General features: G+C 42.9%; 2 protein-coding genes across 2 annotated transcripts in view; one reads left to right on the top strand and one right to left on the bottom strand.

Moving 5' to 3' along the window:
• METAP2 (methionyl aminopeptidase 2) overlaps positions 1 to 12,741 on the bottom strand; it is a 492,318-nt gene that overhangs the window by 53,993 nt on the left and 425,584 nt on the right. The window lies entirely within an intron of this gene.
• The window catches only part of NCKAP1L (NCK associated protein 1 like), a 42,648-nt gene that overhangs the window by 10,169 nt on the left and 19,738 nt on the right, over positions 1 to 12,741 (top strand). Inside the window, exons 10-20 of the mRNA XM_052640395.1 lie at positions 4,658 to 4,714; positions 4,999 to 5,095; positions 5,651 to 5,760; positions 5,936 to 6,068; positions 6,443 to 6,524; positions 6,700 to 6,758; positions 7,292 to 7,437; positions 8,559 to 8,691; positions 9,004 to 9,123; positions 11,660 to 11,805; positions 12,111 to 12,242. Of these exons, the coding sequence (XP_052496355.1) occupies positions 4,658 to 4,714; positions 4,999 to 5,095; positions 5,651 to 5,760; positions 5,936 to 6,068; positions 6,443 to 6,524; positions 6,700 to 6,758; positions 7,292 to 7,437; positions 8,559 to 8,691; positions 9,004 to 9,123; positions 11,660 to 11,805; positions 12,111 to 12,242 (1,215 nt within the window). The remainder of the gene's footprint in view (positions 1 to 4,657; positions 4,715 to 4,998; positions 5,096 to 5,650; positions 5,761 to 5,935; positions 6,069 to 6,442; positions 6,525 to 6,699; positions 6,759 to 7,291; positions 7,438 to 8,558; positions 8,692 to 9,003; positions 9,124 to 11,659; positions 11,806 to 12,110; positions 12,243 to 12,741) is intronic.

Raw genomic sequence — 12,741 nt, 5'->3', positions numbered from 1 at the left:
ATAGTTCTAATTATCAAAGAAATATTTACTGAATACATACTATTTACTAAGTACTTCACTCGATAGAGTAACTAATAAGATAGCATAGAGGTTAAGATCATGGACCCTGAAACCAGATTACCTGACTTTGAATTCCAGCTCTGCCACTGACTGACTATGTGAGTGGGCAAGTTACTGAACTTCTCTATGCCAGGCCTCAATTTATCTATAAAGAGTGACAGTACTTCCCTATGACCTACCTCCTAGGGTTGTTAGGAGGAATGAAAGAGTAACTACCTGTAAAGCATGTAGAAAAGTGCTTGGTATGTTGTAATTCAGTCTATGTGCTTTTTAAACCAAGGCAGAATCTCTGCTCTCAAAGAGCTTACAAATTAGTGAAAAATAGATAAACTGTTGTGATATAATACGGGATTATGATGTATAAACATAAACTGCTTTAAACTGGCTTTGGAGGATCAGCAAAACCTGGAGACAGACCTGAAGAATTAAACAAGTGAAGTGTGTGTGTGTGTGTGTGTGTTTAGGAGTCGTGGGGGCGTGGCTGGAGAGGCAGGGAAGTTGCTTAAGGCAGAGAAAGATACTTTAGGCAGAGACACTGTCAAGGTTTCAAGGCAAGAGGGAGCATAGCATTTTCTAAGAAATTCATGTAGCTCTGGTTACAGAAATGAAGAAGCTGTCAAGACAAACTTGCAGAGGTAAGTTGGGGCCTCAGATGCCCTGCCATCTATTCTATTTGAGCCTATTCTAAAGGGATAGGGAGTCACTGAATGATTTTTAAACAGGGCAGTGACACAACCATATTTACATTTTAGAAAAAGTCACTCTGGCTGCAGGGAAGAAAAGAAATCAGATGGGAAAAAATAGAGGCAGAGATTAATGAAGTGAATTAGGAGAAACTGAGGATGAAGTCAAGGTTTCTGGAATGGATACTTGGCATTCCTTAAGATAGAGAACATATGATAATAGCTAGTTTGAGAGAAAAGGTTGTGAATTCAGTTTTGAGCAGTTTGAATTTGAAGTATTTGTAGAACATTGAAGATAGATGTATGTTAGACCTTTTACCTTTTGGCTGTGGAATTTAGGAGACGAGATTTGGATTCAGATTAAGTTTGGCAAAATGGTGATCAAAGCCACGGGAGTAGGTGAGATTACTCACAGAGAATGTGTGAAGTGAGAAAAGACTCGGATAGAACCTCTGAGACATTGAAATGTTAGGGCCAGCAGAGGCAGAGAAATCAGTGAGAGGAATAACAGAGGCAAGGGAAGAAGACATGTCAAGAAGAAAGGACTGGTTATCTATGTTTGACAGTACTGAGAGGTCAAATAAAATGAGGACTGGAAAATGTTCATTTAACTTATTTGTAAAGATGGTCTTAGTCCCCTTCTTGTTCAGTTCAGTTCAGTCACTCAGTTGTGTCCAACTCTTTGCAACTTCATGGACTGCAGCATGCCAGGCCTGCCTGTCCATCACCAACTCCCGGAGCCTGCTCAAACTCATGTCCATCGCGTCAGTGATGCCATCCAACCATCTCATCCTCTGATCCTCTTCAGCTCCCGCCCTCAATCTTTTCCAGCATCAGGGTCTTTTCCAATGAGTTGGCTCTTCTCATCAGGTGGCCAAAATATTGGAGTTTCAGCTTCAGCATCAGTCCTTCCAATGAATATTCAGGACTGATTTCCTTTAGGGTGGACTGGTTTGGATCTCCTTGCAGTCCAAGGGATTCTCAAGTGTATCCTCCAACACCACAGTTCAAAAGCATCAATTATTGGGTGCTCAGCTTTCTTTATAGTCCAATTCTCACATCCATACGTGGCTACTGGAAAAACCATAGCTTTGACAAGATGGACCTTTGCTGGCAAAGTAATGTCTATGCTTTTTAATATGCTGTCTAGATTGGCCATAACTTTTCTTCCAAGGAGCAAGCGTCTTTTAATTTCATGGCTGCAGTCATCATCTGAAGTGATTTTGGAGGCCCCTCTCCCAGTAAAGTCACTGTTTCCATTGTTTCTCCATCTATTTGGCATGAAGTGATGGGACCAGAATAAACTGTGGAAAATTCTGAAAGAGATGGGAATACCAGACCACCTGACCTGCCTCTTGAGAAACCTGTATGCAGCAGGTCAGGAAGCAACAGTTAGAACTGAACATGGAACAACAGACTGGTTCCAAATAGGAAAAGGAGTATGTCAAGGCTGTATATTGTCACTCTGCTTATTTAACTTCTATGCAGAGTACATCATGAGAAACGCTGGGCTGGAAGAAGCACAAGCTGGAATCAAGATTGCCAGGAGAAATATCAATAACCTCAGATATGCAGATGACACCACCCTTATGGCAGAAAGTGAGGAGGAACTAAAAAGCCTCTTGATGAAAGTGAAAGAGGAGAGTGAAAAAGTTGGCTTAAAGCTCAACATTCAGAAAACGAAGATCATGGCATCTGGTCCATCACTTCATGGGAAATAGATGGGGAAACAGTGTCAGACTTTATCTTTTGGACTCCAAAATCAGTGCAGATGGTGACTGCAGCCATGAAATTAAAAGACGCTTACTCCTTGGAAGAAAAGTTATGATCAACCTAGACAGCATATTGAAAAGCGGAGACATTACTTTGCCAACAAAGGTCCGTTTAGTCAAGGCTATGGTTTTCCCAGTCGTCATGTATGGATGTGAGAGTTGGACTGTGAAGAAAGCTGAGTGCCAAAGAATTGATGCTTTTGAACTGTGGTGTTGGAGAAGACTCTTGAGAGTCCCTTGGACTGCAAGGAGATCCAACCAGTCCGTTCTAAAGATCAGCCCTGGGTGTTTTTTGGAAGGAATGATGCTAAAGCTGAAGCTCCAGTACTTTGGCCACCTCATGCGAAGAGTTGACTCATTAGAAAAGACTCTGATGCTGGGAGGGATTGGGGGCAGGAGGGGAAGGGGACGACCCGGGATGAGATGGCTGGATGGCATCACGGACTCGATGGACGTGAGTTTGAGTGAACTCTGGGAATTGGTGATGGACAGGGAGGCCTGGTGGGCTGCGATTCATGGCGTCGCAAAGAGTCGGACACGACTGAGTGACTGAACTGAACTGAACTGAACTGATGGGACCAGTTGCCATGATCTTAGTTTTCTGAATGTTGAGTTTTAAGCCAACTTTTTCACTCTTCTCTTTTACTTTCAAGAGGCTCTAGTTCTTCACTTTCTGCCATAAAGGTGGTCGTGTCATCTGCATATCTGAGGTTATTGATATTTCTCCCAGCAATCTTGATTCCAGCTTGTGCTTCTTCCAGGCCAGCATTTCTCATGATGTACTCTGCATATAAGTTAAATAAGCAGGGTGACAATATACAGCCTTGATGTTCTCCTTTCCCCATTTGGAACCAGTCTGTTGTTTCATGTCCAGTTCTTTGTTGCTTCCGCACCTGCGTACGGATAACTTCAATTGAGTATTGAGGTCAAAACCTGGATTGCAGTGAGTTTAGGACCAAATAGTAGATAAGGAATTTAGTAAGTAACTCTTTCAAGAAGTTTGACCTTGAAGGGAAGAAAAGAGACAGGGTTATAATAAGAAGGAGGTAAGGGATTAAGGAAGGGGTCAAATACCTTTATTATCTTTGTAGTTGCAAAACTAACACCAGAAATGTAAAAAATATCAAGAGGAAGTTGACTACAGTCTCATGTCCCCAAATATTTTGGTGCATGTCCTCTAGATGCTTGTGTATATATATGAACATGTAGAGGGGTGTGCTTAGTTTTAGCCTTATATAAGCAATTGATAAAAAGCAATGGATCCACATTCTATATTATATTGTGAAGTTTTTTTTTAAAAAAACTTACTGTATTTTGTATATCTTTGCATATCAATCTATAGACACTTTTTCTTTTTAAGAGTCAAATAGTATTTCCTTACATAATTTATTAATCCAATCCACTATTGATGGACATTTGAACTGTACCCCTCCCCCACTTTTAAAAAAGCCTTTTCAAATACTGTTGTAATGAATATCTTTAGACATGTATCTTTGTGAACATTTCTATAGGGTAAATTCTTAGAAGTGGATTTGCTGGGTTAAAGGATGTGCATATTTCAAATTGTAACACCTCTTGCCAAATTATCCTCCAAATAGATATATTATCAACAGTCTATGAGAATACTTATTCCTCATACTTTCAACAACTGAGTATTATCATTAAAAACTCATTGCAAGATTTGAGAGAGTAAATCTAACATTAATAATTAGAAGTTACAGGAGGTAAATTGATACTGATATGCAGAAAAACTTTCTAATGATTCCTGCTCCTAGGGAATGGAAGGGATGTTTGAAGGGTATTTAGTTTCCCATCATTAAGAACAACAGTAACATGTAAAACTTATTGTTTAGGGAATTCTTTGACATAAATGATCTAACTTGATCTTCATGTTACTTAGACTCAGTTCATGGGGTCACAAAGAGTCGGACACGACTGAGTGACTGAACTGACTGAATTGAAGTGACATGAGTCTCTTATTAGTAGGCTGGGGTTAAAAGTAGTGTTTAGAAAGATCCTGATGGTGAGCACTGTCTATGCTTCCTGCAGACTGTAGTTTGGGATCTCCAAGGACAGGGAAGGTGGGATGAGGACTCTAACCGGAGGTGTGGTCAACCCTTCTGTGCTTGTGTCAATTCTCAGGTATGGCAAGCGAGTGGCCGACATAAAGGAAAGCAAGGAACATGCGATTGCAAACAGGTAAAGGCAAAGAATGAGCTCTTCAGAGGGGATGGAATAGGTATCTCTCCTGACCTTTGCTGTCACCCAAGCTACCCCTATTTCTACACAGATTTATTGTCTCAACCCGAGAACTTGCTGTTGCCCCACAGGGTCTTGTGTTTCCTTACTGAGTCTAACTGTGGCCTTGAACCTTCCTCCTGGCTGACACCCCTTCCTAAAGGTAGATCTCTTCTGCTCTGCGTTTGGAGGATTTTTGAGGGCAGGAGAGGCAATATTCTCTAGCTTCTGCTTTCTTTCCTCAGTGGCCAGTTTCACTCTCAACGGCGCCAGTTTCTACGAATAGCTGTGAAGGAGCTGGAGACTGTGTTAACCGATGAACCAGGACTACTGGGTCCCAAGGCAAGAGAAAGAGAGGAAGGGAAGCATGATTTGGCATTCCTGAGTTCTTGCATTTCTAAGTTTTTTGTTCTTTTTGTGTGTGTGGTTCCCTTGAATCTTCTTAGAGTACCCTAAAACTTGTTGTATCTCTCTTTTGGGCACTATCATATAGTAATCATATGTTATAGTTGTTTGCATACTTGTCTTATCCTCTATTTGAGTGTGAGCTAATTAAAGACAGAGCTTGCTTTAAAAAAAAAACATAAAAATTTAATTTGATAAGTTGGTATTGACCTAGTAAATATTTCCAAAATTTAATTTGATAAGGTGGTATTGGCCTAGTAAATATTTCCAAAATTTAATTTGATAAGGTGGTATTGTGAACTAATGTCAATGTATATTAGGTCTGATTCTTGTAGGATGCTTTTTTTGTGCATCTCTGTGTTTAATGTTGGACATTATTGTTGGTATGGCTACACAGTTGTATCTATAAGCACGTTTTCACGATAGTTTTATCTGTGCTTTGAAATCCATTTCTAAAGTTGAAAATTCTCATAGTTTCTGTCCCTTCCATAGGCCCTTTATGCGTTCATGGCCCTGTCCTTCATTCGTGATGAAGTCACTTGGCTGGTTCGCCACACAGAAAATGTCACCAAGACGAAGACGCCTGAGGACTACGTTGACTCGTTAGTTCTTGGCCTAGTTAAGAATCCTGACTTTAGATGGGCTGGGAAAAGGGACGGGGAGGGGTGCATCAGACGGCCGCGGGAGGCCTCGGCTTCTGCCCTGTCGCCGCTGTCTTCATCCCAGGTCATGCTTTCAGTCTCACACTGCTCTCTGTTCTCATCCTCCACTTTGCAGGAGCATCGCAGAACTGCTTTTCCTGTTGGAGGAGGTTAGGGCTCTGGTCCGAAGACACATCAAGGTGATTCAGCAGTACCACCTTCAGTACCTGGCCAGATTTGATGCCCTTGTGCTCAGTGACATCATTCAAGTATGTTTGATTGATGATACTTTGGAAATTTGGGGGTGATCCCTGGTCATTTTTCTCTGGGGGTTACCTTGACTGAATCTCATGCTGTGTAGATTGTGTGTCAAAAGCCCAATTCCCTCCTTTACATTTGCTAAAATTTAAGAAAAGCACTAAGAATCTTAGTAATTCTCCTCCCAGTGATGCTCACAGGAGAGAAAATAAGGGCAGTTGGATGTTAGCATTGAACTTAGGGAGTTCCTGCCATGTTTTGCTTGGCTCTTTTTCGTTTGTGACACTTGGCAGTTCCTTCTACCTTCATACACTGGCCAAGCCCTGTGGTCCTCGTTTCTCTCCTGGTGAAACTTATGCTCCCTCAACTCCACCTTCTCTTTTAGAACCTGTCTGTGTGTCCTGAGGAGGAGTCCATCATAATGTCCTCATTCGTCAGTACTCTCTCCTCTCTGAATCTCAAACAAGGTAACTGGAGGAAAATGGGGGAGAAAGAGTGAGGGCGAACATTTTTTCCTCTAGAAATATGGGTCTCTTGAGCTAGGGAGTAGCCAAGATGACTTTGAAGAGGACCTACCATTTCATGCAATTGGATAGAGGTGCTGTTTTATTATTTCCTTTTAAACGTCTGTTTTTCTTGCAGTTGATAATGGAGAGAAATTTGAATTTTCTGGATTGAGACTAGACTGGTTCCGTCTCCAGGTAGGTTTGTTTCTGCTAATGGTCCTCCATTCTTAGGGTTTTTCCTTCCTCACAGTCCCCCCTCTCTTTTTTAGAATTGTATTTATTTTATTTTTTGGCTGTGCTGGATCTTCATTGCTGAATGGGTTTCTCTCTAGTTGTGGTGCGTGGGCTTCTCATTGCAGTGGCTTCTCTTGTTGCAGAGCATGGGTTCTTGGGCACGTGGGCTTCAGTAGTTGTGGTTCCCAGGCTCTAGAGCACAGGCTCAGTAATTGTGACGCGTGGGCTTAGCTGTTCCGCGTGCAGCATGTGGGATCTTCCCAGACCACAGATCAAACCTGTGTCTCCTGTATTGGCAGACGGATTCGTTACCACTGTGTCACTGAACCCCCAGGAAACTCCCCTTCCTCCTCTTTTTAACTCCAAAGTTCTGCTGTATGGAATAAAAACTGCTGATTGGACAGGACAAATCCCAGTCAAACTGTAGTCCCAAGACTGGGGAGTCTTTTTCATTTATCTTGTTTTTCTGCCCCCTTTCCCCACCTCCAACACAGGCATATACCAGTGTGGCTAAGGCTCCCCTGCACTTGCATGAGAACCCAGACTTAGCCAAGGTGATGAACCTCATTGTCTTTCACTCCCGAATGCTGGACTCAGTAGAGAGTATGCTGGTGGAAACTTCTGATTTATCTACTTTCTGGTATGTCCTGAGCTTTTTATCAATTAACCTAATCTCTTGCCTGGCCTCCGTGGAGCACTCTAATTCCCCCAGACACTGGGAAGACTTGTTTTCTTTGAGACCTCCTTAGAGGTAGATGCTATAATTCCACAGCTTCTTCATTCCAGTTCTTATCAAATGGTAGGAATTTGAAGCTGATTCCCTTTTGTGCTGGCTTTCTTTAGGGAAGCCAGTTGGACTTCACACAGACTTGCTTTCTCTGGGATAATTCATCAATTGTTTGTTCGTCACTGTTACCTTTGGAAACTTCTTTAGTATCTTTGTTTTTGGACCTTGTGATTTAAAAGAGACATGGAAAAGGTGGAAGTTGAGTGGAGATGACTGAAAATAATTGGGAGGGCTGGGGAACAGGGCCCTTAGAGAGTGCACCTAATTTTGTCTTACTTAGGTATCATTTGGCCTTTACTCAGTAACCACTGTTGTGTATAACTCTACCCTTTGAGGAATCAAACATACAATACAGCATGTCGGCTCTGCTGTCTGCACTCTGCATGGTTAGGGAGGTATAACACCCACATGTGAAAAGGACATAATAATGGCAAATATGCATGCCGTTGAGAGGATACAGGATTGAGGAAAGATCAGTCTCATGGAATTACTGAGAAAGTTTTCTGGAGCCTGAGTGTCAAATTTTGGGAGGGATGTGAATTAGTAGTATTGAGAGACTTCTAAATCAGGGCCCAAATCATGCAGAGCTTCTGGGGAAGGAATAGCAATTTTGTACAAGAAAAGGGAAGGAGACATTACTAGCCTGCCCTGGGATCCAGTTAAAAAAAAGACTGAAAGGGTTGAGTTTCTTGGTTTTCTCTCTACTTTAAGAGTAGGGAATTTAAAGAGGGAGGGATGAATATCAATAAATATTTGTTTAGGGAGGGGAGTTTGGGGGTGAATGGATGCATATATATGTATGGCTGAGTCTCTTTGCTGTCCACCTGAAACTGTCACAACATTGTTAACTGGCTATACACCAATACAAAGTAAAATGTTTTAAAAAAACTTTTGTCAAAAGGATCGATATTCTCTCCACCTCAGAGGAAGCAGCTCCTGAACCCTGGTCCTGAGTCTCCTTGTCTGTTCCATAGCTTTCATCTCCGTACCTTCGAGAAGATGTTTGCTGTGACCCTGGAGGAACCCACCATGTTCCGTTATGCCATTGCTTTCCCCCTCATCTGTGCTCACTTTGTCCACTGCACGCATGAGATGTGCCCAGAGGAGGTGAGTGTCCTGAGCTCCAAACCCTGTCATCATCTCTCTAACCACGTCTCACTATTATTCCCTCAAAACACAATTTTAGGGGTTGATTTTGGCCCCAGGTTGGGTACCCATAGATACCTGGGTATCTTCTGGCCCTGTAGATATCTGGTGCCAGTCCCTGAATGTCTCAGCTTTATTGCAGTGTGTGCTCTTTCTGGGTCTTATCTTCTTCTGTAGAAGTGGGTGGCTCAGGCTGGGGTCAGAGCAGTATTACGTGGAAGACAAGGCTGTCTTGGTGATGACACTTTCTTCCTTGGGTCCCCTTTCCCGCAGTACCCTCACCTGAAGAACCATGGCCTTCATCACTGCAACTCCTTCCTGGAAGAGCTGGCCAAGCAGACTAGCAACTGCATCCTGGAGATCTGTGCAGAACAGCGAAACCTGAGCGAGCAGGTGGGTTCAGCCCTCTCTCTGATTCAGTCTCGCCTCTGCTGCTCCGCCGTGCCTTCCTCGCTATCTACCTGTCGTCTTCTCAAATACCAAGCTCTCTAAGCCTTTCAGGTAAGGCTAGGGCTTTTGTGTGCACGAGTTTGTGGCAGGCTTCTTTTCTTAGTGTCATCCCTTTAGTCTTCACTCCCTTGGGACTTGATAGAAGTGTCTAAAAATACCCTTATTTGAACAGTTGCACTTCCACAAAATCTGGTCTTTCATCTGAAGAGTTTCAAGAGATGAGTTAACTTTCTAATCTGCTTCTCCTCCTCTCTCTGCCCTGTGTACACATACTTAGAACAACGGCCCCCAGATCACCTGTCTTGTCTCACTGTTCTGTCCATCTGCACCCTAATCTGCAGCTATCTGAACATTTTCAGGCACCTCCTCTGTGTTTATCCCCAGGGCTGCTTTTATGTCTTTGTCTGTTGTTTTCCCCTCCCCTCCCTTGACTGACTCATAGCACCTGGTCATGATTAGCTCAACCTAAATTTATAGAACGTTTGAAAATGAGGGACTCGTTCTGCTGTTGCCCTGGAGTCCTTCAGGTTTCCTAGACTACCCAGGCTTCCTGGGTTTGAGTCAGGCTTTGTAGCAACTTTGGTAGGAGGGGAGTCAGGTTGTGTGCGTGTGCGTGTGTGTGTGTGTGTGTGTACATATGCCCAGTTATATTATTACTTAACGTTCCCATTTTCTCATATGTAAAATGTGGATAAAAATAGTTTCTTAATAGAAATAAGATAAAGATGAAATGAAATAGAGTATGTTAAGTATTTGGTATGTAATTCTTAATAGATGTTAGCTGCTCTATTATTTGGTATTTATTGGGCACTAAGGCCTGTGCTGCGGTTTGGGGATGGAAAGGTACACAGTTCTGGCCCTTGGGGAATGTTCCAGTTTAATGGAAAAAGAAGTACAAATACATGTTTGAAAGACATTTAAATAATTAATGCAAAGAAGATATGTAAACAAGTACAATTATGGGTATATTCATCACTCAACCTGAATACCTACTTTACATGCAAAAGCACACAGTTTAAGATATTTGCTCAGTGCTGGGTCAGGGTTGACTAAAACACAATGTGAGTATTATTTTCACACAAAACAAAACTTTTGCAAATGAATATTGGCTCCTCCAAAGTTGTCATTTTGAGTAAATAATGATATTGCATTACTAATGGAGTTACATTTTTTAGAATTACTTTCAGAATCTACCCACAGACCCTTTTGCATAATTTAAAGGTTGACGCATCTTTGCCCATCAAGGTAGACCTGATTTTTTTGGAAATAGTAGGAACTTGCACTTAAAAAAAACCCAACCGTGTCTATAAAGTAAGAAAACCAGCTTACTCACGGCTATTATCCTATTGTAAGAGTAATTCCAAATGAGGAGTTTCCAGTCTTGCTCTGCACATACTCAGTGTCTTTGGACTAAATGGAGAGAATTCCAGAGTGATTACCTTGAAGGAGATGAATATATAATTCTATCTTATATTTTCTGTATGGCTAATGGGGGTATCTGGTTAAAGAGAAGAGATGCAGGATTGATGTTTAAGTAACAAGAAATGTAGTATCTTATTTTTTAAAAAAAGAAGAAGTGAGGGCTTCCCTGGTGGCTCAGTGGCAAAGAATCCGCCTGCCAATGCAGGAGACACGGTTTCAATCCCTGGTCTGGCAAGATCACACATGCCTCGGAGCAGCTAAGCTCATCGCCACGGCTATTGAGCCTGTGCTCTAGAGCCTGGGAGCCACAATTACTGAGCCCGTGCCCTACAGCTACTGAAGCCTGAGTGCTCCAGAGCCTGTGCTCTGCAACAGTGAGAATCCCGAGCACCTCAACTGGAGAGTAGCCCTCACTCCCCACAACTAGAGAAAAGCAACAAAGACCCGGCACAGCCAGAAATATATACACACAATTGCAGAAAAAAAGAAGCGGAAAGAGTGCTGGCCACGTTGTGACCTCTGAGGGTAACTTGTTAAAGAGAAGAGATGCAGGATTGCAACCCCCCTCTTTGGAGGGTTGTGGTAGTGGGGGTGTCTGTCCATGTTCCATATCCACGGGACAGGCTAGGAAGGAATATAGCAAGTGAGATGGTAGTTCCACACTAGCAAAACACAGACCATCTTCCTAGGTTGGAAGACCCCTGAAAGCACAATTGAGTGGAGCTCTTAGATTCTTTCTACTAGAAATTTTCCACCAGGAAAGACTTTCTCGCAGGAAGTGGATGGGGGAATTGATGATCTGGTCCCTGAAGGAAGTTGCCATCTTGAAACTCTGAAGCTAACCATGGGTAGATATTTAATGAAAACTAACAGAGGTGAGCATATGCTAGGTAGGCCCCCACTAGAGAAAGAGAAGCATGGAAGGAGAGAGAGAGAAAGGCTGAGCGAGCTAAGAGCAGGCAGCAGAGGAAGGACCCGCTTGTAACTGTCAGATGGACTCCCCGGCAGTTTGAGGAAGGAATCTCATTTCTCCATTCATGTGTGTTTGTTTCTAAAGCTTCTCCCGAAGCACTGTGCCACTACCATCAGCAAGGCCAAGAACAAGAAAACCATGAAGCAGAGGCAGACTCCCAGAAAAGGAGAGCCTGAGAGGGACAAGCCAGGAGCGGAGAGCCACCGGAAAAACCGCAGCGTTGTCACCAAGTGAGGCCCTGGGCCCTGCAGGGCCAGCCAGCACCATCTCAAGGAAGGGAGGCAGGGACGAGAGAAAGGATGCCAGCAAAGTGGAGCGGGAGTGGCGGTGGGGAATGGCAGATAGGGAGAAGCAAGTCAATGTGAATTTTCTCCTTTGCGTTTGAAGTCAGCGTTAATGTGTACTGTCCTAGGATGAGTTTTTTGAGAAGATGAAAGGAATCCAGGAGTGATGGGCCTGACAGATCCTTCCCAGCTACTAGCAGGCAGGGCCAGACCTGTAATGAGGCTCATTTTGCTTTCTTAATTTTCCCCAGCATGGACAAGCTACACCTAAACTTGACGGAGTTGGCACTGACAATGAATCATGTACAGAGCTTCTCTGTGTTTGAACACACCATCTTCCCTTCTGAGTATCTCAGCAGCCACCTGGAGGCCAGATTCAACAGGTATCGCTCTTTCCTTGTCTTCTCCTTGCTTAGTATGGTAGTTCTCAAAGTTGGGTTCCATTAGCTCCATCTTGGTGGTCATTCTGAAGCAGCTAATCTGGCATAGGTCCTAGGCATCTCTATTTAAAACAAATAAATGAAGAGAAGCCCAAACCTTTATAGGCTGTTTTGATAAACAACCAGAAATGATTTAGTAGAGTGAATGGGGCCTCTGCAGTCAGCAGATCTGTGCTGATGCTCTTCACCTAGACACCAGAGCAGGTTCTCTCTCTTGTTTGAGCCTCAATTTCCTACCCTATAAAGTAAGGATAATGATATTTACCTTGTTATGAGAATTACCTGTAATTGAGAATCGGTAGAGCATTAAAGATAATCTTGAGTGACATATATAGGCCTCAACGAAATAAGCTCCCTTCCCCTCACTTTGCCTCTCATTATGTTGCCCCCGAAATTTGCAGGAACATTCCTTGTATTGGAACTGGCCACTATAGTCAGCAAA

The sequence above is a fragment of the Budorcas taxicolor genome, chromosome 5 (assembly GCF_023091745.1).
Source record: "Budorcas taxicolor isolate Tak-1 chromosome 5, Takin1.1, whole genome shotgun sequence".
NCBI classification, from domain to species: domain Eukaryota; kingdom Metazoa; phylum Chordata; class Mammalia; order Artiodactyla; family Bovidae; genus Budorcas; species Budorcas taxicolor.
This window is presented reverse-complemented; position numbering and strand designations above follow the sequence as displayed.